Source organism: Hippocampus bargibanti, linkage group LG04 (genome assembly GCF_051943395.1).
Source record: "Hippocampus bargibanti isolate YZ-2025 linkage group LG04, ASM5194339v1, whole genome shotgun sequence".
NCBI classification, from domain to species: domain Eukaryota; kingdom Metazoa; phylum Chordata; class Actinopteri; order Syngnathiformes; family Syngnathidae; genus Hippocampus; species Hippocampus bargibanti.
This window is the reverse complement of record NC_142737.1, coordinates 4,168,010-4,195,631: the sequence shown is the minus strand read 5'-3', so window position 1 is coordinate 4,195,631 and position 27,622 is coordinate 4,168,010. Positions and strand designations below refer to the sequence as shown.

Genomic DNA, 27,622 nt, shown 5'->3' with positions numbered 1-27,622 from the left:
GAAAGGGAAAAAAAAACATTGACGGAGGCCATGGCCAGCGCTTTATCAGCACCCAAGCTTGAAAAAACAAAACCCTCGAGAATGGCGCTCTACGTCGTGTTTTCAATTCCCGAATAAATTCGTGAATGGCAGTTAAGTGAGTTAACATAAATAAATGAAGTCATACCTTTTTCCATCATTTAAAATTCTGCATTACCTTCTAGTGCAGGGGTCGGGAACGTATGGCTCGCGAGCCATATATGGCTCTTTTGATGATTGCATATGGCTCACCGATAAAACTAAATACATATTGTCGTTTTTTTCGCCGTTCATTTCCCGTTGGGGCTGCAGTTGGCGGAAAGCGCAATTTTGATTGGATGACACTGACCTAGAATGGCCGAAAGCGCCATTTTGATTGGATGATAGTGGCCGTCATGTTGAAGGTAAACGCCCCTTTAAATGAGCCCAACTAGTGCACTTCAGCGTGAATGCACCGGAGTTTAGAGGAGAGAAAATGTTCTGATTCTAATTAGCAATACAATCGATGAAACAGTCGAATGTCAGTGACATTTTAACAAGCCCCTTGTTAACGTTAGCGTCAACATACTTCTGCGAGAAGTATATTGCAGATAGCAAGTGTGGAAGCTTATGAGCCGTGTGCAGGCTAGCTAGCAGTAACTTCGCCTCTGGACGGGCAAATAGAATTTCATTCCGATCGTTTGCCTGGATTTTTACCAATCACGGGGAACGGAAAACCCTTCATGTTAACGGTGAGTACTATCACAAAGTTATTTTAAATAATACATTCTGATATTTTGTTGAAAAGTGGCCGCGTGTGCGAGCGTCTGTATGCGCGCGCGTGCGTGTGGCTCTCACTGAAAAACATTTCTAAATATTTTACTTTTATGGCTCTCTTAGTCAAAAAGGTTCCCGACCCCTGTTCTAGTGTTTTCCACCATTTTTTTTTCTATATGAAGCGATCGATCTTTCCGCCTTGCTCTAAGCTGCGTCCAATACTAATTAAGCCTTAGCCGTCTCTTTAATCACAACACGGATACTTGTTAATGACCAAACAAGTTCAAATGTTTTTGAGACTTAAACTGGGATTTCACTGTGATGCCTTGCCAAGCTCCGGGTCGAGCGGCGTGCACGGTTAACCATTTCATGAAACGGGCCGGCTGGATCCGATTTAAACGAGGAAAGGGAGGATAAAGCAACGAGTGTATTAATAGGCAGCTACGTGGACGCTACTGTTTGCTTATCGGGTCAGGGATAAAGCGTGAACTTGTAAACTCGCAGAGGGGCTTTCTCTATTCCTCCTCCCCTTCGTCTCGCTACCTCACAATTGCCCTTCTTGGTGTCGTCACTTAGCTCGATAGCGCCGGCCGCTCTATGAGAGAGGAGTGATTAGACAACTCTCTGATTCTCATCCCTAGCAGAGTTCACTCAAAGGTAAACCAGGAGTTTACATCCGGTGAGATACTCAACTGCTCTTTGTTTCTTTTTTATGTAATTATTTGTAGCATTGCCTGGGAATCATTACAAAATGGCAATATGGGCTCCAAAAGTATTGATTTGATTCAATTGAGTGCAATGCAATGCAAGAACCAGTCAAAATACCCAAACCAAATACAAACAGACCTCAAACCACCAGTGTGGAATGCTCATCAAACATCAAATACCTGTTTGGAACATTCCATAGATGAACGGGCTCACTGGGATCAGGTGGATGTCATGATTGGCAATAAAATAAACTTCCTTAAAGGACAACCGACACCAGTTTTTTGTTTCCTAACTGACATCAGAAAAACGTTTTATAGCATCTAAAATACCCAAAACACACAGGCTATTTTTAGTCAAATGCAAAACACCAATAAAAATGACTTAAGGTGTCCTAAAACAATTTCAAAATGACCCCGGAAATGGCGAGTTTCAGAGGGTCCCGCCCTCTTGTTTGTGATGTCACGCCAAGACGTCTTGCCTTGCTCCAGAACCAAAACAATGGCTTCAGATTCGGAGATGCTTTCTTGTTACTCATCCAGTTATGAATATGATTCAAATAGTTCTGAAGAGGAAAGCACAAATGTTTGCAATCGATTAAAGAAGTCCTTTCGGAACATTTTGAGGCATCTGGACTCCAATGTAGCGTCACGGAAAATGCACAAGATGGCGCCCAAGTTCCGTTGGAAATGGGCTGATTTGTCTGCTGGGAATTTATGTCAACTAGAATCAAATGCAGTAGTATTCTTGGTGCAACACACAATGATTCGCCATCGCGTTATTTATGTGTTTTCCTTCTAATTTCGCCATCAACACAAAGTTTTCAGACCAAACAAAGTACCCAAAATGCATTGTGTGTCGCTTTCTCGGTCTGGGGCGTTCAAGACGTCACGTCGCATCGTCGTCAACTCAAAAACAAGACTTCCTGAATATTCAGCACGAGTCTTAAAACGTAAAATATCGCTATATGCCGTGGAATCTTTGTAAAATACGCTCAGTAGAAGTCATTTGAAGTGATTTTACAAATTCTGGACGCAACTTGTCCGGAGGCACCGGTTGTCCTGTAAGCGGTTTCTTTGTATATAGGGGTGTGTTTAAAGTCCGAGTGCCCGATGCACTCCATGACAATTACTATGCAGGCAAACCTCCCTTTCTCAGCAATGAAGTGGGTGTTCACGGTGGGTGAATTTGAGCCGTTAGCAGTCAATGTATGGCTTTCCCAAGATGTGTTCCAAATGTCCACCATGCTTTGTCAGACGAGTACAGGTTTGGACATTTGGAACACATCTTGGGAAAGCCATACATTGACTAAAAATAGCTGAAACTCTCGTGAATGGTCTTCCATCAACTGAATAATGTGTGGTTGTAATTTGAAATAAATAGCTTTTTAATCAAAGCTCCAATTGAAATTTTCATGGGTACGCATCTTTTTGGGTCACCCTGTATGCATTTTATTTTGGACATCTGCCCTCATTTCAAACTCACATAACTCCAGACCCATATAATTTAGGAATTACCTCTTTTTTCTGATGAAAGAAGAGAGTCTAAAGTTTCTTATGTTACTTGAATGTTTATGTAGTCCTAAAACTCAATATTCTGTGGGTCCTGGAATTCAAGTGACAATGACAAAAACGCTGCCGCTGGACTGGACACATTTTTCCACATTGTCTGGCAGTGAATGAGTTAATGACTACATGAGAAAAGAGCCCAACCGTTTTAAGGACAATATTCATCAAAATTAGCAAGGATTTTGGGGGTTTCATCATCTATGGTACTGACGGTTATCCAAAGGTTAATGCTGAAAAGCATCATTGGCTGCACGTGACCTATTGACCCCTTCAGTCAGTAACAATATGTAAAAGATATGAGTTTAGGAACACTTCAGAAAACCCCAAATTGATTTGAGATGAGCGTATATCACACTTGTATGACATCTACAAAGGCACTGGTGTCAAAGTTAAGACCCGGGGGCTAAATCTGGCCCGCCACTTCATTTTATTGGGACCGCATGATGCTTGCTAAAAGTTTGAACCAAAATTTCAAATTGAACCACAATAATAACCATTATTTTTATTTTAAATTCAAAAACTAGTTATTCGTTAATTTATTGTGCGCTCTATATGTAATATGTGGAGGAGACAAAACATTATAATGGTTTCCCCAAATCCATAATGTGGCCCGTGGCAAAAAAAGCACTTTTACACCGCTGTACTAACGTATACAAAAATAGCTTTTAATGTGAAAGGTTTTACGATAATTGGCGTCGCAATGGGGAAACCCACCTAAAAAGTTGGAGGTGAACCAACGTTCCACTCGAAAGGTTTCCACCTGGTTTCATAGTTGCGCACTTTCATACCTCTCCGAAAGTGCCTCCCAGGGATATTTCTTGAAGTGATTAGTACCCCTCTTTAGAGTAAAGAATTTAAGCAAGCAAAGGCAAGCTTGATAATTGGATAATGGTATATCCCCGAGGTGATTAATATGCTTTATTTGAGCACAAATCCATCTCTTTTTTTCACCATATGCATGCTTCCACGTGCACAAGTATAGCCTTCAACTTCTTAGGCAAACCTTGGCCTGGAGGAGAAGGGTCTTATGGGATTTTTATTTGGATTTTATTTATTTTTAATAAACATGCCGCTTCCATAACCCTTAATGCAAAGCTGTTAGGCAACTATGAGCCCGGGCTAAGCCTAATGAGCTTGTGTATCACCCATTTTTTTCCCCCTTCTTCTTCTCTATCGCGAGCTTGGTAATGATTTTTTTTTGGACATGGACCATACGGTGCGATCTCATGTTGCCTTTTATTTATTTATTTATTTACTTATTTATTTGTTTATTTATTTATTCATGTGTCTTTATTTATTTATATGTGTTTACGTTTTGAACAGTTTATTTATTTTGTATTGTTTTTATTTATGTGTTTATTTGGAAATTTACAGTATTTGTTTATTTATTTGTGTGTTTATGTGTGTATTTATGTGTGTATTTTTTGTTTATTTATTTGTGTATTTACAGTATTTATGTTTACTTTTTGAACCGTTTGTTTATTTTTTATTGTTTATTTTTTATTTGTGTATTTACATTATTTGTTTATGTATTTGTGTGTTTATTTATGTATGTATTTCTTTGTTTATTGTTTGTTTACTTTTTGATCACTTTGTTTATATATTTATTTTGATTGTTTATTGTTATTATTTGTGTTTTTACAGTATGTGTTTATTTATTTGTGTACTTAGAGTACTTACAGTATTTTATTTATTTATTTATTTGTTTGTTTGTTTATTCATGTGTCTTTATTTATTTATACGTGTTTACGTTTTGAACAGTTTGTTTATTTATTTTGTATTGTTTATTTTTATTTGTGTGTTTATTTGGGAATTTACAGTATTTGTTTATTTATTTGTGTGTTTATGTATGTATTTTTTGTTTTTTTTAATTTGTGTATTTACAGTATTTATGTTTACTTTTTGAACCGTTTGTTTATTTTTTTATTGTTTATTTTTTATTTGTGTATTTACATTATTTGTTTATGTATTTGTGTGTTTATTTATGTATGTATTTCTTTGTTTATTAATTGTTTGTTTACTTTTTGATCACTTTGTTTATATATTTATTTTGATTGTTTATTGTTATTATTTGTGTTTTTACAGTATGTGTTTATTTATTTGTGTACTTAGAGTACTTACAGTATTTTATTTATTTTATTTATTTGTTTATTTATTCATGTGTCTTTATTTATTTATACGTGTTTACGTTTTGAACAGTTTGTTTATTTATTTTGTATTGTTTATTTTTATTTGTGTGTTTATTTGGGAATTTACAGTATTTGTTTATTTATTTGTGTGTTTATGTATGTATTTTTTGTTTGTTTATTTGTGTATTTACAGTATTTATGTTTACTTTTTGAACCGTTTGTTTATTTTTTATTGTTTATTTTTTATTTGTGTATTTACATTATTTGTTTATGTATTTGTGTGTTTATTTATGTATGTATTTCTTTGTTTATTAATTGTTTGTTTACTTTTTGATCACTTTGTTTATATATTTATTTTGATTGTTTATTGTTATTTGTGTTTTTACAGTATGTGTTTATTTATTTGTGTACTTAGAGTACTTACAGTATTTTATTTATTTATTTATTTGTTTATTTATTCATGTGTCTTTATTTATTTATACGTGTTTACGTTTTGAACAGTTTGTTTATTTATTTTGTATTGTTTATTTTTATTTGTGTGTTTATTTGGGAATTTACAGTATTTGTTTATTTATTTGTGTGTTTATGTATGTATTTTTTGTTTTTTTTAATTTGTATATTTACAGTATTTAGGTTTACTTTTTGAACCGTTTGTTTATTTATTTTTTATTGTTTATTTTTTATTTGTGTATTTACATTATTTGTGTATGCATTTGTGTGTTTATGTATGTATTTCTTTGTTTACTTTTTGATCACTTTGTTTATATATTTATTTTGATTGTTTATTGTTATTATTTGTGTTTTTACAGTATGTGTTTATTTGTGTACTTAGAGTACTTACAGCATTTCATTTATTTATTTATTTATTTGTTTGTTTATTCATGTGTTTTTATTCATTTATACATGTTTACGTTTTGAACAGTTTGTTTATTTATTTTATATTGTTTATTTTTATTTGTGTGTTTATTTGGGAATTTACAGTATTTGTTTATTTATTTGTGTGTTTATGTATGTATTTTTTGTTTGTTTATTTGTGTATTTACAGTATTTATGTTTACTTTTTGAACCGTTTGTTTATTTTTTATTGTTTATTTTTTATTTGTGTATTTACATTATTTGTTTATATATTTGTGTGTTTATTTATGTATGTATTTCTTTGTTTATTAATTGTTTGTTTACTTTTTGATCACTTTGTTTATATATTTATTTTGATTGTTTATTGTTATTATTTGTGTTTTTACAGTATGTGTTTATTTATTTGTGTACTTAGAGTACTTACAGTATTTTATTTATTTATTTGTTTGTTTCTTTATTCATGTGTTTTTATTTATTTATACGTGTTTACGTTTTGAACAGTTTGTTTATTTATTTTGTATTGTTTATTTTTATTTGTGTGTTTATTTGGGAATTTACAGTATTTATTTATTTGTGTGTTTATGTATGTATTTTTTGTTTTTTTTTATTTGTGTATTTACAGTATTTATGTTTACTTTTTGAACCGTTTGTTTATTTTTTTATTGTTTATTTTTTATTTGTGTATTTACATTATTTGTTTATGTATTTGTGTGTTTATTTATGTATGTATTTCTTTGTTTATTAATTGTTTACTTTTTGATCACTTTGTTTATATATTTATTTTGATTGTTTATTGTTATTATTTGTGTTTTTACAGTATGTGTTTATTTATTTGTGTACTTACAGTACTTACAGTATTTTATTTATTTATATAATTTATTTGTTTATTTATTCATGTGTCTTTATTTATTTATACGTGTTTACGTTTTGAACAGTTTGTTTATTTATTTTGTATTGTTTATTTTTATTTGTGTGTTTATTTGGGAATTTACAGTATTTGTTTATTTATTTGTGTGTTTAGGTATGTATTTTTTGTTTGTTTATTTGTGTATTTACAGTATTTATGTTTACTTTTTGAACCGTTTGTTTATTTTTTATTGTTTATTTTTTATTTGTGTATTTACATTATTTGTTTATGTATTTGTGTGTTTATTTATGTATGTATTTCTTTGTTTATTGTTTGTTTACTTTTTGATCACTTTGTTTATATATTTATTTTGATTGTTTATTGTTATTATTTGTGTTTTTACAGTATGTGTTTATTTATTTGTGTACTTAGAGTACTTACAGTATTTTATTTATTTATATAATTTATTTGTTTATTTATTCATGTGTCTTTATTTATTTATACGTGTTTACGTTTTGAACAGTTTGTTTATTTATTTTGTATTGTTTATTTTTATTTGTGTGTTTATTTGGGAATTTACAGTATTTGTTTATTTATTTGTGTGTTTATGTATGTATTTTTTGTTTGTTGATTTGTGTATTTACAGTATTTATGTTTACTTTTTGAACCGTTTGTTTATTTTTTATTGTTGATTTTTTATTTGTGTATTTACATTATTTGTGTATGCATTTGTGTGTTTATGTATGTATTTCTTTGTTTACTTTTTGATCACTTTGTTTATAGATTTATTTTGATTGTTTATTGTTATTATTTGTGTTTTTACAGAATGTGTTTATTTATTTGTGTACTTAGAGTACTTACAGTATTTACAGTATTTTATTTATTTATTTGTTTATTTACTTAGTTTTTATTTATTCTTTGTTTACTTTTTCATCTGTTTATTTACTTATTTATTTTTAATTGTTTATTTCAATTTTATATTTGCATATTTTTGCATATTTCCGATATTTGTTTATTTGTGTATTTATTTTTTATATTTATGTTTATTTATTGTTTGCTTTTTTGATCTATATATTTATTTTTATTTGTTTTTAATTTTTAGTCATTTTTTATTTGCATGTTTATTTGTGTATTCCTGGTAATTGTTTATTCATTGTTTATTTGTTGTTTATTTTTTGTCATTTAGTTATTTTAAATAGGTTTTTATTGTATTTATTCTATTTTTATTTTTATTTTTTTTAGAATTCCGGGATGATGCACCCTGCATCTTTCCCACCTGCAGTTTGCATTTAGGACCTTCATATCAATCATAGAGCTTGATGGTGCAGAATGACACTTTGTTTGCCGTGTATCTTCAAGTAAACGTTGTGCTCTATTCGTTGGCGTCAAAAAGCACATAACCATTTTTTTTTAAAATTAAAAGTGAATTGCTTTTGGGTGCACCTTTTGCACTGTAAAATACGGTAAATAAAATTACACAACACTTTTTTTATTGGTAGCCATGATAACAGCCCACAAAGTTCCGCCATACTTTTTTTTTTTTTTAAGACTGCCCTCCTCCAGTATCCACTTCTTTGAACGTGCTCTGTTCAAACATATTTTGATACAACATTTAGTTCATTTGAGCCCGGTTACATTATTTCAGATGGCAAAGCATGCATCTGTTTTTCCCTGGAGTCTTTCACACATATCTGTGCGCAATTAATGTGGATTTTGACAGATGGAGAGGGAGAAAAAAAATGTCCTCGTGTAAGAGAGAGAGAGAGAGAGAATGGTACATGCCACAATGTGTGAAGTGCAAGCATGCAGGGATCCTCTCTTGCATTTTATTTAAATGTTTCTATGCCCGTCCGTCCGTGCCAGATGGACCGGGCGTAATTTTACCAGGTAGATATTTCACAAAAGCCAAATATGCCCAGAAAGCATCGCGAATTAGAGTTGTTTCCATCCATGATAAATGTTCATTTCTTTGCGTGATAATTGTGACTGGGAGTCATGTCTAATTCCGTGTGTACTGAATGTGTGAGATGAACACATCAGACTGGGAAAATAAGTCCATTATCACAGCGTCTTTGCCTGGTAGCAAATGTGTACAAATAAGGATTACAGAACTCGGGAGAAGGCAACAGGTCATGGTTGGTAAGGTGCCCGGGGGGGTCACTGATATCGAGTCACTTTTGACAGGCTGTGGAGGAGGCTCCATTGTTGCCGGCGTGTCTGTGCGTTACCTTGCAGGCGCTATCGCAGAGACGACGCTATTATCCTATTATTAGGCTTAGTTGTTTACGCATATTACTGCTTGTCAGGTAGGCAGAGAATCCTTCTCAAAATGAGTGTCGAAAGGAAAAAAAAAATGAAAAAGACATGACTGCTATTCAATCGTAGGCCAGTACAGTGGATTTGGATTAATTTGAAGACTGACGACAGCAAAACGAAAATGTAATTTATTGTTGACAGAAATGGCGCATTTATTTATTTATTTTAATTGCTTATTTACCTTATTTGCTCATTTACCATATTTACCCTATTTGCTTATTTATCTTATTTACCTTACTTACATTATTGCTTATTTACCCCTGAAGGGAAAAGCCGAAAGGAAAATGAGAAGATTTGCTTATTTACTCATTGTTTATTTGTGTATTTATTAACTGTTTATTTTTGTATTTATTTGTGTATGTATTTATTAATAATAATAATAATAATAATAATAATAAATTTGTTTTAGAAGCGCTTTTCAAAACTCTCAAGGACACTTTACAGTCGCAGGGTATTCTTTTTCTGTGGGTGAGCAGCGGCAGCCACACGCGCCAGCGTTCACTCAACCCGGAAGTAACATAAAGTAAAATCTACCTTTGCTGATGCAACACCTTATTATCGTTTGTGTATTTATTTATTTGTGTATGTATTTATTTGTCAATGTATTTATTGTTTATTTGTTGATGTATTTATTTGTTCATTTATGTCTACTATTTATATATTATTTATTTACTTATATATTTGTGTATTTATTTACTTAAGTTATTTATTTGTGTAGTCATTTATTGTTTTTTATTTGTGCAGTTATTTCTTTATTGTTTATTTGTGTATTTATTTATTTGTGTATTTATTTCTTTATTGATCTATTTATTTGGTGTATTTATTTACCTATACACTGTAGTTTATTTGTGTATTTATTGATTTACTTATTTTTTATTGTGTATTTATTCATTTATTGTTTATTTGCTTATTTATATATTTGTCTGTGCATGTGCATTTATTTATTTATTTATTTATTTGCCTATACACTGTAGTTTATTTGTGTATTTATTTATTTGGTTATTTTTTAATTGGTGTATTTATTTATAAACCTATAGACTGTAGTTTATATGTGTATTTATTTATTTAGTTATTTTTTATTTGTGTATTTATTCATTTTTTGTTTATTTGGGTATTTTTTGTTTATGTGTCCATTTATTTATTTATTGTATCTCTGTCTATTATTTATTTATTTGTTTATTTATAGATGTATTTATTTACTTCTTGTTTATTTGTGTATTTATTTATGTGTCTATTGTTTATCTATTATTTATGTATTTAGTGTTTATTTGTGTCTATTATTTATTTATTTATTGTTTATTTGGGTATTTTTTGTTTATGTGTCCATTTATTTATTGTATCTCTGTCTATTATTTATTTATTTGCTTATTTATTTGTTTATTTATAGATGTATTTATTTACTACTTGTTTATTTGTGTATTTATGTGTCTATTGTTTATCTATTATTTATTTATTTAGTGTTTTTTTGTGTCCATTTATTTATTTATTTATTTATTTATTTATTTATCTATATGTGTATTTATTTATTTACTTAATTTATTTATTTGTTAGTTTTATTTATTTTCAGCCTCTTTTAAGTAGGAGAGCATCACGACGAGAAACGGACGCAATTCATGGATCTATTTTGTAGAGGAAGTGAACATTAAATAAAATAAAAAAAAACTATCATATGGTCTGACAGATTTTGGGCGCAGGACCAGAAACGACAAATGCGCTCTCGCAATAATTCAATCTGTTCTCATAAGTCCATAACTTTTTTTTTCGGGACAGACTGAATGAAAATGTTCCGGCAATTAGACGGCCAAAGTCAGCGTCCAATAAGTGTGATCAAGTGTCACTTTAGATGCTTTTTTTTTCTCACTTTATTGAATGACAGATTGAGGGGGTATTAAAAGAGTTACTAAATGGCAGGAAGTTAACTGTGATCGTTTTGAACAAGACCACTTGGCTTTGCCCCCACTGGAACAGTTTTGTTGCCAAGATAAATGATGACAGGTTTGCCAATACAGTGATACCTCGGTTTACGAACCCCTTAGCTTACGAACTTTTTGGTTTACGAATGTTAAATGTATGAAAATCTTACCTTGGCATACAAACTATTTTTCAGGATAGACACGGAGCTGCCACAATGAGTGGTTGTGTCGTTCGCGAACGAGCCCGTTCTAAAAGAAAATGGCAGCCGGCTTGTTTTGATCCTCTATTCTCCGCCCCCAGTCGTCAGTTAAAGCCACGTGATTGGTCAAGAACGCAGCAGTGGGGGCGGGGGGAACTGACAGAGAGAGTGAAGTCATTCTCCAAAAAAGAAAATGGCTGCCGACATTTTTTTTTTGTCCTCTATTCCCCGCCCCCAGTCTTCTGCTAAAGCCATGTGATTGGTCAAGAACGCAGCAGTGAGGGGAGGTGGTTGAAACATTAAAGAGACAAGCAGACAACAGAAAGAGAGTGACAAAATGGATAGAAAACAGTGAAATTTGGACATGCTTCAACTTTGATAATTCAAAGGCAGAGTGTAGACTGCAAGGTTAAAATTCCAATCAATCAGGCTCCACAAATAACCCGCACTAGCCATCAGTTCAATTTGAAATGAAAAGACTAGCAAGGGAACCAGCTATTCATGATGTTTCTAGTGTGTCTGCTTGCAACTTCCAAGATGTACAACCCAGAGCTCCTTGAGACACTTTATGCAAAAAGCTATCCGTTCCATCAAGCTATCAACCACCATCACAAAGGTAAATAAAATGACTATTATACAGTACAGTTTATTTCTTTAATTATAATAACATATCACATTTATTATACATAAAATGAGGTATATTTTGTGTAGTTTTAAGGCTTAGAAAATTAGAAAGTAGAAAATTATGTTTTATGGGGACTTGGGAACAGATTATTCTCATTTTAATGATTTCCTATGGAAAATTAATGTTTGGGATACACACTTTTCGCCTTACACACTGTCTGGGAAGCCAAGGTATCACTGTACAGCGGGATGCCGCAAAAGTGGCACATTAATAGTGTTGTTGATTTAAAAATGATGCCAAGGTGATCAAACCCTGAGTGACAACTCGTCCAAAGAGTAAAAGAACGGCGTTGCGATTGATGGAAGTCAAGCAATCTCTTATTGATTTTAATAACGATGATGATGATGATGAACGTCTTGTTGTGTTTGCAGTTGATCAAGTACGTTCTGATCATGGTTGATCCTGATGCTCCAAGTCGCTCTTCACCAGTGTCGGGCGGCTTACTGGAGGCACTGGCTTGTCGTATATGTGGAGGTACGTTGTTTGTTTGTTGTTGTTCTAATTCTACTTCTGCTTTTTTTTTCCTTGATTCTTTTTCTTAATTCTTCTTTTGTTTCTTTTTTCCTTTTTCTTGTTCTTTGTCTTTTTTCCTTTTTTTCTTCTTTTTTTCTTATTTTTCTTCTTTTCTCGTTTTTCTTCTATTTTTCTCCTTTTTTTTCTTTTTTCCTTTTTATTTTTTCCTATTCTTTTTTCTTTTTTTCTTTGTTTTGTTTGCATTTTCTTCATTCTTTTTCTTTTTTGTTTCTGTTTTTCTTAGTTCTTTTCATTTTTCTCTTTTCTTATTTTATTTTTTCTCTTTTTTTCTTTGTCTTCTTTTCGATTTTCTTTTTTTTCTTTTTCCTTTCTTTCTTATTTCTATCTTTTTCTTCTTACTTTTTTCAGTTTTCCTTTTTTTCTTTATTTTCTTTTTCCTTGTTCCCCTTTTCTTTCTTTTTTTTGTTTTTCTCCCTTTTTCTTTTCTTCTTTTTTTCCTTTGTTTTCTTTTTTGTTTTTGTTTTTTCGTCTTTTTTACTTTTTTCCTTCGTTTTCTTCTTTTTTTCTTTATTTCCTTTTTTCTTTTTTTTCTTTTTATTTTTTGTACTTTCTTATTTGTTTTTGTTGTCTTTTTTCTTTTTGACCTTTGTTTTTTTCCTAATTATATATATTTTTTTTTTCTTTTTTTCTTTCTTTGTTTTTTTCTTTTTTCCTTTTTATTTTTTCCTATTCTTTTTTCTTTTTTTCTTTGTTTTGTTTTTCTTTTTTGTTTGCATTTTCTTCATTCTTTTTCTTTTTTGTTTCTGTTTTTCTTAATTCTTTTTATTTTTCTCTTTTCTTATTTTATTTTTCCTCTTTTTTCTTTGTCTTCTTTTCAATTTTTTTTTTTTTTTCTATTCCTTTCTTTCTTTTTTCTTCCTTTTCTTTACATCTTTTTCTTTTTACTTTTTTTCTGTTTTCCTTTTTTCTTTATTTGCTTTTTTTCTATTTTCCTTGTTTCCCTTTTCTTTCATTTTTCTTATTTTTCTCCTTTTTTCTTTTCTTCTTTTTTTCCTTTGTTTTCTTTTTTGTTTTTGTTTTGCGTCTTTTTTCTTGTTGTCTGTCTTTTTTCCTTTTTTCTTTTTCTTCTTTTCTCATTTTCTTCTATTTTTCTCCTTTTTTTCTTCTATTTTGTTTTCTTTGTTGTTTTTTCGTCTTTTTTACTTTTTGTCCTTCGTTTTTTTCTTTTTCTTGTCTTTGTCTTTTTTCCTTTTTTTCTTTTTATTTTTCTTCTTTTCCCATGTTTCTTCTATTTTTCTCCTTTTTTCCTTTTTATTTTTTCCTTTTCTTTTTTCTTTTTTTTTAGCTTTTCTTTTTTGTTTGGATTTTCTTCATTGTTTTTGTTTTTCTTAATTCTTTTTATTTTTCTCTTTTCTTGTTTTATTTTTCCTCTTTTTTCTTTGTCTTCTTTTCGATTTTCTTTTTTTCTTTTTCCTTTCTTTTTTCTTCTTTTTCTTTACATCTTTATCTTCTTACTTTTTTCTGTTTTCCTTTTTTCTTTATTTGCGTTTTTCTATTTTCCTTGTTTCCCTTTTCTTTCGTTTTTCTTATTTTTCTCCTTTTTTCTTTCCTTCTTTTTTCCTTTTTCTTTTTTCTTTTTGAGCTTTTTTTCCTAATTATATATATATATATATACATATATATATATATATTTTCTTTTTTTCTTTGTTTTTTTTCTTTTTTCCTTTTTCTTTTTTCCTTTTATTTTTTCTTTGTTTTGTTTGCATTTTCTTCATTCTTTTTTGTTTCTGTTTTTCTTAATTCTTTTCAATTTTCTCTTTTCTTATTTCATTTTTCCTCTTTTTTCTTTGTCTTCTTTTTGATTTTCTTTTTTTTTCCTTTCGTTCTTTTTTCTTCCTTTTCTTTACAGCTTTTTCTTCTTACTTTTTTCTGTTTTCCTTTTTTCTTTATTTGCAATTTTCGTTTTTCCTTGTTTCCCTTTATCTTCTTTTTTTATTTTTCTCCTTTTTTCTTTTCTTCTTTTTTCCTTTTTCTTTTTTGTTTTTGTTTTTTTGTCTTTTTTTACTTTTTTTCTTCTTTTTTCTTCTTTTATTTCCTTTTTTCTTTTTCTTGTTTGTACTTTCTTATTTGTTTTTGTTTTGTTTTTTCTTTTTGACCTTTCTTTTTTCCTAATTATATATTTTTTTCCTTTTCTTCTTCCTTTTTCTTTTTTTCAGTGTTTTTGTATTTTTTTTACTTTTTTATTTCTTTATCTTTTTCTTACTTATTTTAAATTGTATTCTTTTTCTTTTGTCATTTCTTTTTATATTTTAATTGTTTTAATGTTTTTTCTTCTTTTTTTTTCCTCGTCCTCCTCCTCCTCAATATTTCTCCCAAGTCTCAAACCGCGACTTTATCGGCAAATACTCAAGATCAAGTGAATTGTCCCAGAATGAGGGTCGGGTGTGTGACCAGGGACATCCCTACTTTGAACCTCATGAGCTCAGATGACTTTTTCTCAGTCACATTTACATCATGCGCCAGGGCCGAAAATTATGAATGGTCCCGAGGCCCGATTTGGTGTAAAGGGGGGCTAAGGGGGGGTGCCAGGTCGCAAAATGTCGATTTTTGGTATTCCGTATCCGCCGCCATAAACGCCTTGTGACAAAAGTGTGGGAGTAAGTCTTTCTAAATGGCTGTGAAGTTTGCAAGGGGGCCTGTCAGCAGCAATTTCCCTCTCGCTGCACGCAGCCATGAGACGTGTCGATGCAGGCGTGTGAGACTGCGATTGAGGAAAAGCAGCATGCGAGGCGCGCACTCGTTCTCCTCCGCTAACTCACTTGCCCCCCCCCCCCCCCACACACCCTCGCCCCTCCAGTGGAGAGATCTTGGCACAGTGTCCACCCTTCATCTGTTCCCCCAGGCAGAGCTGCTCCCCCGATGATCCACACTTCTCCATATTTTACACCCCCAAATTGGGCAACGCTCCGATTCCCCTCCCCCCCCCTTTCCTATTCCGCTCCTTTTTATACATTTTTTACATGTGTCTTTGCATTCCAAATGTGTGTTGAGTTGCCGATTGCCTCAAATATTCGTACACTTTTTTTTAAGCCTAAAAGAACCAGGAGATCAACTCCATAGATTAAGACGAGTGATCTGAAAAGCAGACGCACAAAGACGACGCTTCTGCTGCTCCAATTTTTTTTATTTAATTTTATATTTTTTTTGCTTCAGACGGCATCGCTTTTTCCGCTAAATATAAGCATCATTGATTCCAAAAATTCCAAATTGAATGCATCTGGGATATGTATTCCTTGGGATTCGGATTAAATAGTGTGTTTAGGATTTATAGAGCTTCGCCTGCGTTTTATTTTGCGTCGGCAAATACAAACTCAGAAAAAAAAAATGCACATGGAGCAAAATGAAAATAAGCATCACCTTAGCTATTAGCTTAAACATATAGACTAGCACGGCGCGGCATAGTCTGTCGAACAATTCCACTTTTCCATGTCACTCGCGTGGGTGTTGACCCGCGTTGCCCATGCGCGTCTTGGCCAGTTTGACGGTTCGCTTTTCTCATGGTGACTACAGTTTGGTCAGGGAGGTTAATGAGCCTTTTGAGTGATGCCAACCCGTGGTGGGAGGTGTTTAATTGACCAGTGACAGCACACAACCTCAGGTTTGTCGTCGACATCGTCCATTACGCCCTCAACCCCCCCCCCCCCTCTTTTTTTGCAAGTGCGCACTGGATTTCATTTTATGTCAAAGGTAGACGCTATTATGTCAGATTTACACAATCTCGATTTTGGGGCCAATAACTCCATATATACAGGTGGTATAATATATATATATAAATATATATATATATATATATATATACAGTAAAGTCTCGTTATATCGATATTCAAGGGAGTCCGAAAAAATATCGATATATCCGACCCTGTTTGCATGTAATTTTCTCCGTGCGTGCATAGAAATAGTATCGATATAACCGGGACTATCGATATATCCGATATCGATATAACGAGACTTTACTATATATATATATATATATATATATATATATATATATATATATATATATATATATATATATATATATATATATATATATATATATATATATATATACACATACATATATATATATACACATACATATATATATATATGTGTGTGTGTATATATATATACATATATATGTATATATACATATACATATATATATGTGTGTATATATATATGTGTATATATATATATGTGTATATATATATATATATATATATATATATATATATATATATATGTATATATGTATATATATATGTATATATATATATACAGTAATACCTTGCAGTGTGTAAGGCAAAAAGTGTGCATCCCAAAAATAAAATTTCCCATAGGAAACCATTAAAATGCGGATAATCCGTTCCCAGGTCCCCATCAAACAGAATTTTCTTCTTCCTAATTTTCTAAGCCTTAAAACTACACAAAATATACCTTATTTTTTTGTATAATAAATGTGCTATGGTATTATAATTAAAGAAATAAATTGTACTGTATAATAAAGTCATTTTATTTACCTTTGTGATGGCTTGATGGAATGGAGTTTCATCAGCATTAAAAACTTGATGAGGAATGTAGCCTTCTTCTTTCACCATCTTGAGAAATGATCCCTTGTAGGTGCTTTCTCTGCGATAATTTTACCTAGTTCCTCATCAATTGTGTTCTGTTTAGCTGGGTTGATAGCTTTTTGCATCAAGTGTAGCAGATGGCTTGTGCTGGTTATTTCTGGAGCCTGTTTGATGGGAATTTTAACATTTTCAATATTTTGCCACTAACCCCCCTCCCATCAAATAAAAATGAAATGAAATCCTACTTAGGACGTAGTCGGCCCGAGTGAAATAATAATTTGGACGTCAATCTGATCTTTTCGCTCACTGATACATTGCAATGCAATCATTTATCAACAGGTTTAAACTTTGTGTTTCTAAACTCCAAATATTTTTGATCCAACGGTGCCACGAGTGAGAAACACATTTCTCCATTAATTTATAGTCAATTAGCCAAATGAGCATCAACAGATTGTCTCAAGTGAAAATCCAGATTGTGAACCCCGCCCCCTTCCTCACCGCCCTCCCAGACTTTTAAATCAATGCAGATGTTCCAGCCTGTCTCACAGCGATAATTGCTCGAACAAGTAAATCGTTAATTTTCGGCATCCGCGCCGGCTTATGCGAACAACGCTAATGCTCTCTCGTCGTCATTTCAGTGACTCGTGAGTCAAAAGTGATGCAATATGAACTTGGCTTAATGCTCTTTCCTCGCTGCAAGGTGTTCATTATCGCCGTCAAATCCTCCTTAAGAAGGATGTGGAGCTTGAGGTTTTCTTGGATTTGAAGTTAGCATGAGGATAATTAGTCAAGTTCATGTAAGCTTGTTTTTTTTTTTTTTTTTTGACTTGATAATTCCTTGAAAATGCATTCGTCTGCACACACTTATGCACACAAACGCATCTAGCAGGCTGTAGCACTCTGTCTTTCCGGCTATTTGAAGACAGCTGGACGGTCTGAAGCCGAAGCATTGCTGCGCTCATGAATATGGCGCATGAGGGGGGGGGGGGTATGCGCGCTTTATAACATGCATCTCTCTTGTATCGGGTTCCCGTTGGGGAGCGACAGAGTCTGTGTTCTGCTGCTGGTCAAGAAAAACAGTGAAGTATTGTGATTGTCTCAGACCAGCTGGCTTGGTGTTTGTCTGAGGCCTGCGGAGATCATCTGCTCCACACCTCAAGATGTCCTTAAAATGCAAACTATGAGGCGTGGAACTTCGCGCTGCTATTTTATCCCTCCCCCCCCCCCAACAAAAACAACAACAACAAAAACAAAAACAACACATCGAGTGCTTTTGCATCTTACTCACTGGAACTTCCGACACAACGCATTATGTGATGCTGGTGATGTTCATGTAGCTATGTAGCTGTCTATTTATTAGCTATATGCTATCTAGCTAGTTAGCTAGCTTAGCTAGCTAGTCTCTGAACACTCTCCTTGCAAGTCCATCTCACGTCTTTGTGTTTTTCTTTCACAATTGGTGAAAATGTTTGGGTTTGATCCTAACAACTAACTGTCTAGATAGCTATCTATTAGCTTTCTATCAATTTGAGTTACTTCTGGGTTGAGTGGACGCTGGCGCATGTGGCTGCTGCTGCTCACCCACGTAAAAAACGATCCTGCGACTGTAAAGTGACCTTGAGAGTTTTGAAAGGCGCTAATAAATTAAATGTATTATTATAATAATTAATTATTTAGCCAAATTGCATTCACACTGTCATACGAAGGTCCGCTAGCATCATGCTACGAACCTAGCATAAATGTGTCTGTAATTACAGAGGCTGCCTAACTTTCCGATACATTCCGAACGGTCGTTCGTCAGGTGAATTCGTTTGTAAGTTGATTCAGTGCTATATTTTGTATGGAATGTATAATCAAGGCTTATATAAGTAGGTTTAACATTTATATAAGTCTGTTTAAGTCTTGTATAAGTAACCTGAATTGGTTTGTGCTGAAAAATAAACATTTAATCAAATATATGCTCGATAAAGATATGTGAGATACAGTATATGAGAAGACCACGTTACTACAAAAGTGGTGGTATACACCGTTATTCGTAACTTGAATGTTCGTAAGTAGGGGAGCCTTTCTATAGACCTTTTCAACAACATCTATGAATACGCAAGCGGTTGCAACACATGTAGACATGTACATTGTGTATCCGCTGCAAAAAAATATTTTGGGGGGCGGGTGTCCATTTGTAATTAAGCTAATATTTAATTAATTCATTTTTAAATAAGCGACTAATTAATTACTTAATTGATTAACTCATTAACTGCCAGATAATTCCACTCCAGTGCCAGGGTTTTTGTCATTGTCACTCAAATTGCAGTACTTACTTAATATTGAGTTTTAAGACTCCATAAACATTCAGTGCAGCATAGGAAGTCTACTTTCATCAGCAAAAGAAGAGTTAATTCCTAAGTTATATGGGTCTGGAGTTATATGACTTGAAATGGGGGTGGCTATCCAAAATACATACAATACATATTGATTTATTTTGAGATTTCACAAGAGCTGAAGCTGTCACAAAGTGCTAAGAAACCTTAGACTGTCTACTTTCATCATCAAAAAAGAGTTCATTCCTAAGTTATATGGGTCTGGAGTTATATGACTTGAAATGGGGGTGGCTATCCAAAATACATTACAATACATATTGATTTATTTTGAGATTTAACAAGAGCTGATGCTGTCACAAAGTGCTAAGAAACCTTAGACTGTCTACTTTCATCATCAAAAAAGAGTTAATTCCTAAGTTATATGGGTCTGGAGTTATATGACTTGAAATGGGGGTGGCTATCCAAAATACATTACAATACATATTGATTTATTTTGAGATTTAACAAGAGCTGATGCTGTCACAAAGTGCTAAGAAACCTTAGACTGTCTACTTTCATCATCAAAAAAAGAGTTAATTCCTAACTTATAAGGGTCTGGAGTTATATGACTTGAAATGGGGGTGGCTATCCAAAATACATTACAATACATATTGATTTATTTTGAGATTTAACAAGAGCTGAAGCTGTCACAAAGTGCTAAGAAACCTTAGACTGTCTACTTTCATCAGCAAAAAAAAAGAGTTAATTCCTAAGGTATATGGGTCTTGAGTTATACGAGCTTGAAATGAGGGCGGCTGTCCAAAATACAATACAATAGAATATAATACAATGCATACTGATTTATTTTGAGCTTTAACAAGAGCTGAAGCTGTCACAAAGCGCTAACATGGGCAAAAGGCAAATGCTTCCCCCTCGTGGAACGAAAAAACATTGCCAGAGGTGTGACTAGCGCTTTATCGGCATCCAAAAAAAACCCAAAACCCGAATAAATTCGGAAATGGCAGTGAATGAGTACATTTTCACCCCTGTCTTCTTATGTGGAAACATTTGAATAGTTAATCTATAGCGCTACAACAATTTTCATTTTATCCTATGTTACAAATATACAAAACGGCATTGTTCTTATCCATGTCATTATCCCCCAGGGGGGCTTATTTATGACAAACAGCAACTCCCATATGGTCGCAAAAAAAAAAGTTCCCAAAAGGCTACGCAAACCACCGTGAGAACAAAGAACCAATGCTATTATTCATCATTAAACTCTTATTGAGCATTCCGCGGAATATTTCCCTTTTTTTTTTTTTTTTTTTTTTTTTTTTTTTTTTTTTTTTTTAACCGACACCCCCTCCTCGACCACCCTCGCCACTTTACACCTGGCGCTGGGAACATCTGTGTGGCGTCAGAGTGGCGCCTGGCTGTGCAGATTGGTTGCAGGTAGAAGAGCACGACGTATCCCGGCTAATGATGAGAGTGTCTGCCCTCTCGGTGCGAGCAGACGCAAGCTGCTGCTTCACGCTACTCGTACGCCCAAGGAAACAGATTTCCAAACATATGCACTGTGTTTTAATCCAGTTGAGCACTTCGTTTCTAGGAAAACACAAATAACCTTACGGGACATCCATATATTATGACAACTTGGGTGGGCGGGAAGGAATTGAGCAATTTTTTTGAGAGCTAGCGTGTACCGCTCGCTAGTGATTGCTTTCATAAACTTTACGTCTGTGTAAGCTCTCAGTCATACATGAGTGGTCCATCGATGAGAAGGTTTCTTCAGCCGTCATCTGTACTTTTTTGAAGGTGTCGGACGTTTCGCTACTTATCCAAGAAACTTCGTCAGCAAACTAAAGTCTTACTGGTAGTTTACGCTAGCTAGCTATTTGTTTTCTATTAGCTAGCTAGTCTGATCTATTTGAGTTATTCCCGATTGAACGGGGTCATCATTGCTGGCTACCTAGCTAGCTATCTATTTCCTATTGATTAGCCGTCTAACTAGCTAGCTAGCTAGCTTTTAGTTATCTATTAGCTACTAGCTAGGTAACATGATCTATTTGAGTTATTCCCGGTTGAGTGAACGCTGGCGCATGTGGCTGCCGCTGCTCACCCATAGAAAAGCTGATCATGTGACTGTAAAGTGACCTGGAGAGTTTTGAAAGGCGCTTGTAAATGAAATGTATTATATATATATATATATATACACATATATATCCCTACTGTCCAGACACGGTGGTGCCGGACTCTGCTATGGTAGGTCCCTGCTCTCAGGTTGGAGGGAGCAGAGGACTACTCCCTGCAGCTCCACATATAGTTCCTATTGTTTTGACTAACGACTGGCCTGATTGCCCCACTTCGGCTGGTATCACCTCATCAGTATTGCTAATCCTATGTTGCCTAAGCAGGCTATTGTATGAACGATCCAAATTGAACCTCACTCCACCAAAACCGGTTTCATGAAGGATTTAGTTCTATCTTCATCTATTTTCTCTCGCTTAAGATTTTAACATAGATGGTTTGAGAGGGGAGTAAAAGAGGGGATTTTCATAAAACAACTAAATCTCTTTGGTATCACCTGATACCAAAGTTTGCTGACGAAGTTTCTTGGATAAGAAGCAAAACGTCCGAAACCTTCAAATTTGTACAGATGACGGCTGAAGAAACCTTTTCATCGATGGACCACTCCTGTACGACTGAGAGCTTACACAGACTAGTGATAATACTAAATTTTTGCACATTATCTGGCAGTGAATGAGTTAATGTGTCCCTCAGCCACTTAGCACCCCCATGGCTAGTTTTTCGACCAGTCATTCATTTCAGATGGTCATTCAATTCTCTGATTTTTTTTCCCCCTTTATACCATATTTAGTCTTCGATTTGATAGTCGTGACATAAACACAAAAAAATGTTCACATTGACAGAGAGATTTTCTGCAGTAATATTAACCCTCACCCGACACGTTCCCTGCTTGGTCAGTTTCCAAGTTGTATGACCTCGAGGATGTTCACGCGTAAATGTTCCATCTTACTTCCCTCCGAATACCCTGGTGAACATCAGCCATAGTCCTTAACATAGAATCCCAGCGAGAGGTGCTTAACATGCGCTTCATCCCATTGTCAGCTGCAGCCAATCTTAAAGGACAAGCGACGTCTCCGGACAAGTTGTGTCCATAGTTTGTAAAATGGCTTCAAATGACTTCTAGTGAGCGTATTTTAATAAGATACCACAGCATATAGCTATATTTTACGTTTTAAGACTCGCTCTGAATATTCAGGAAGTTTTGTTTTTGAGTTGGTGACGACCCCGTACGTGACGTCATGAAAGGACCGCCCCCTGACCGTAAAAATGACGCATTGTAGCGTCCTTCCATCACGTCAATGTATTTTGCTGTACATGTTTAGTCTGAGAACCGTGTTGCACCCAAAAGCCGCCAGAAGAGGGAGTTCAAGCTCCATATAAGGAATTTATCAGCCTGTGGAAGCGGAGGTGGCCACTGGAGGTCGCCATTTTTTGCATCTTTTCTGGTGATCCATTGCTGCCCCAATGTTGCCTCAAAATGGCATGGAATAAATTCTTTAATCGATTGCAAACATGTATGCTTTCCTCTTCAGAACTATTTGAATCGTATTCATAACTGGATGTGTAACAAGAAAGCATATTCTCCGAATCTGAAGCCATTGTTTTGGTTCACTAGCAATGCAAGACGTCTTGGCGTGACGTCACGAACTGGGGGGCGGGACTTTCTGAAAATGCCCAATTCGCAGCTCAATTTTTTGCAGATTTTGGACACTTTGAGTCATTTTTATTGGTGTTTTGCATTTGACTAAAAATATCATACTAAAAATATCATTTTTGGTATTTTAGATGCTATCAAATGTTTTTCTGATGTCAGTTAAAAAACAAAAATGTGACGTCGGTTGTCCTTTAATGTCAGAGGTTCGCTATTCTCATGACGGATGAACTGGCAACCCCAAAAAATGTTTATTTTTTTTGTCTTTACTGGTGGTAGAGCAAAAATGAATCACGACTTACTGCAAATGAACTGTTCAAACATCAACACGGCAATCATCATCAACCTCTTCATAAAATGTCAGCGCGTACACGTGGCCGCGATTGATTGTCCTCAAAGAGAAATGAGTTTTAGGCTGACATATCAAGCGGCTTGTAGTTTAATAACTAACACATTCCTCGTTCGCGTGGGTTGACGCTATCACTGTTCTCCCGCCACCTAAAGGGAGAATTACATAAGAATCCTCCGCTTGGTAGTCAGCGGCGTCCTCTGTCCGCACGTGTGGACAAGTAGTCGAGATGATCAAGTACATTCAGCTCAAAGTTTTGTTTGATTTACTTAGTTAGTTTGTTAGGAAGCTAATTACTTAGTAAGCTAGTTAGTTATTGTTGGAATTATATAAATCTCCGTTCCCAAAACGTTGTGCGACAGTCTGCCTTCACTTTTTTAAACAGCAATGGGGATTAAACGGACTCGATGTCGACTGGGCAATCGCAACATCATGCACAATATAAATCGGATACACCAGCCGCATCAATTATGAAACTTTTGGGGACAATAATGCATATACACTGGATATAAGAAAAAAAAAATGAATACAAATATATGCATTTTTTTTTCTTGTACAGTAAGAAAAAAAATCTATTAATGTCAATTTTTTATTTTGTATATATATATATATATATATATATATATATATATATATATATATATATATATATATATATATATATATATATATATATATATATATATATATATATATATATGAGACTAATAAAGGCATATCCAATCCAATATACAGTAAAGTCTCGTTATATCGATATTCAAGGGAGTCCGAAAAAATATCGATATAACCGGGACTATCGATATATCCGACCCTGTTTGCATGTAATTTTCTCCGTGCGTGCATAGAAATAGTATCGATATAACCGGGACTATCGATATATCCGATATCGATATAACGAGACTTTACTGTATATATATATATACACACAGTATATATATATATATATATATATATAGTAGTATGTATATATATATATATATATATATATATATATATATATATATATATATATATATATATATATGTATATATATATGTATATATGTATATATATATATATGTATATGTATGTGTATATATATATATATATATATATATATATATATATATGTGTGTATGTGTGTGTGTGTGTGTGTGTGTGTGTGTGTGTGTGTGTGTGTGTGTGTGTATGTGTGTGTGTGTATGTATGTATGTATGTATATATAGACACAGTATATATGTATGTATATATAGAGGTGATTTTTTGTATACCATCGTTAGAGAGAGAAAAGAACAGGTTAGACATGCTCCATGAAAATGTAGTTAGATGCCGGTCGCTGGGCACACATAGACACTTGTCTTAATATGAGCCCCTTTTCTTAACACCCACGACCATTGTGCATCAAATCCTTTCTTTTTTTTTTTTTTTTTTCCTTTCCTGAAACGATTTCCAGTCGCAGCATCCGCAGACCATGTTCCCCCTCACAAGCTGTCGTCTTTGTCGTGTGCCCCCCCCCCCTCTTTTTTGTTCTTTCCTCCTCTTTTGAATCAAAAGCAGAATATTTGGCACTGGGCCCTGGATAGGATTTGGTGTTTCAAGGTGGAGTACGTCTTTGTCAATCGTTACTTACATTTCCTCTTGTAACCTGTCATTTTTGTTGTATTTTTTTTTTTTTTTTTGGGGGGTGGTGGGGGTGTTTGACAGAGGAAAAAAAGTGGCGCATGGGATCCAGAGGGGCGTTAACAAGCACAAATGTCACAGTTAGTAGGGGGTCGTCAAGGCCACGGCTTCCACTTAGTTGTGTTTTTTTTTTCTTTCCGAGTACGGCGAAGGGGAGTGAGGCATGCTGTTAAAAACAACTTGATAATAATCATGCTCTCCTAGAATAGCCCTTATTTAAGTATATGGCATGCTTGTCAATGAATAATTGTACACAAAAGACATGACAAAAAGACCTCATAAAGCCAGGGTGTATATTTTTTTCGGAGGGGGGTATTCAAATTATGACAGCTATGAATGCAAAAGTTTATTTTCAGTGAAATTTTAGTATCCAATTCATTGTGACTCCTTTATAATAATAACAATAATAAAACATTTCATTTCGAAGCGCCTTTCAAAACTCTCAAGGTCAGTTAACAGTCATAGGATCAGTTTTTCTGTGGGTGAGCAGCGGCAGCCACACGCGCCAGCGTTCACTCAACCCGGAAGTAACTCAAATAGCGAGAAAGCTTGCTCGCTAGCCAATAGATAGCTAATAGCTAGCCAGCTACATAGCTATCCAGCCAGCTAGATAGCTATATATATACGGCTTTGTATAAAATAACCATCAAAATCAGGTTATTTTGGACAAAACGAGGCCAAAAATCAGCTGAAATTGACCCAAATTGTGAATCTGCCCCATTTTTTTAGATAGAAAGCTCGCTAGCTAGCTAATAGACAGCTAATAGCTAGATAGCTAGCTAGATAGCTAGCTAATAGGTTGCTAATAGATAGCCAGCTAATAGATAGTTAATTGATAGTTAGCTAGCTAATAGATAACCAACAGATAGCCAGTCGACCAGCTAGCTAGCTAATCGCCATCCAGCTGGAAAGACAGCTAATAGATAGCTAGCTAGCCAACCAGCTAGATAGCTGATAGATAGCTAGCTGGCTGGATAGATAGCTAATAGATAGCCAGCTAGCTATTTAATAGATAGCTAATAGACCTGAGGGGCTTATTATTGTGATTTATTATTTTTTTTTTTCTGACCCAACTGTTTGAATGTGCCATGTTTTTATTGTTGGAAGAAACTGCTTGTGTGTTTTTTAATGATGGCTACCATCCAGTTTTCTGCTATATGTGAATAATTAGTCTACTGTTGCCGATTTTTTTTTTTTAATTTCATATTTTCCTCCGGATTTGCTCAATTTATTGATGCTGTCGGACTAACAACCGTGCATCTAAGACCTCTGATCTATGCTATTGACCATGATCATCACCAAGAGGTTTGTTGCAATGTGGTATTTTTATGCTACATTTGCTCCAAAAAAAGGCCTGTTTACATTCCAGGGTGATGTACAGTTCACTTCGCAGTCGTATTCCGCCGCGCTATATAGATTTCTTTCAGCTGACGAAATTAAACAGACAGCAGCGTGCGTGTTTGTGTGTGTGTGTGTGTGTGTGTGTATGCGTGTGTGCCTTCCAGCAACACGATTTGCCTGCGAGTTCACGATATGGGTTGAGAGGGGAGTTCCTTTGGGGGGGATTAAATAGCTTTCTCTTCCTTCCCTCCTCCCATGCCCTTTCTCCGTAGTTCTAGTACACAAACAGCTTGCAGGTCTGTACAGCGTTCACACTGCATGTTTGCCATAGTGCCGCTCACAGGTAACAATAAGCCAAGGTTAAAGGTTAAGAGGGATTGCCGAGCTTTTCTGGCAGAACATTATGCATGCAGGCGGGTAGGGCGGCACGGCACCCCGTCGTATCGCTGGGGGAAAGGAAAAGAGCAGGTTGATTTGCAAAAAAAAAAAAAGATGGCTCTCGAAGAGATTTGGGCCAAGACAGGTATACGGAAGGTTAGGACAGTGTTTACTTTATGTACTTTCCAGAAAACTATTGCAGCTAACTCAAACTTGGTATGCAACAGGCGGACTTATTCCTGTCCACTGGATATATTTTGCCATATATTCTGTACGATTTTTACACATTTTTAGATGTGTACGATATCAAGAAAAAATTGCATTTTGAGATACAGTGATACCTCGGTTTACGAACCGCTTGGCTTACGAACTTTTCGGTTTACGAACGTTAAATTTCTGAAAATTGTACCTTGGCATACGAACATTTTCCGGGATACACACGGAGCTGACTTAATGAGTGATGTGTCGTTCGCGAATGAACCTGTTTTTATAACAACAAAATGGCAGCCGACTGTTTTTGTCCTCTATTCTCCGCCCCCAGTCTTCGGTTATAGCCACGTGATTGGTCAAGAACGCAGCAGTGAGGGGGGGTGGGGTTTACAGATCGAGAGAGATTGAAACCGTTCTCCAAACACAAAATGGCTGCCGACTTTTTTTGTCTGCTATTCCCCGCCCCCAGTCTTCGGTTAGAGCCACATGATTGGTCAAGATCGCAGCAGTGAGGGGGAGTGGTTTAAACATTAAAGAGACAGGCAGACGACAGTGAGAGAGTTTCA

General features: G+C 34.3%; 1 protein-coding gene across 1 annotated transcript in view; it reads left to right on the top strand.

The window, feature by feature from the left end:
- The window catches only part of pebp4 (phosphatidylethanolamine binding protein 4), a 77,967-nt gene that overhangs the window by 27,113 nt on the left and 23,232 nt on the right, over positions 1 to 27,622 (top strand). Inside the window, exon 3 of the mRNA XM_088995444.1 lies at positions 12,364 to 12,466. Coding sequence (XP_088851570.1) covers positions 12,364 to 12,466 — 103 coding nt within the window. The remainder of the gene's footprint in view (positions 1 to 12,363; positions 12,467 to 27,622) is intronic.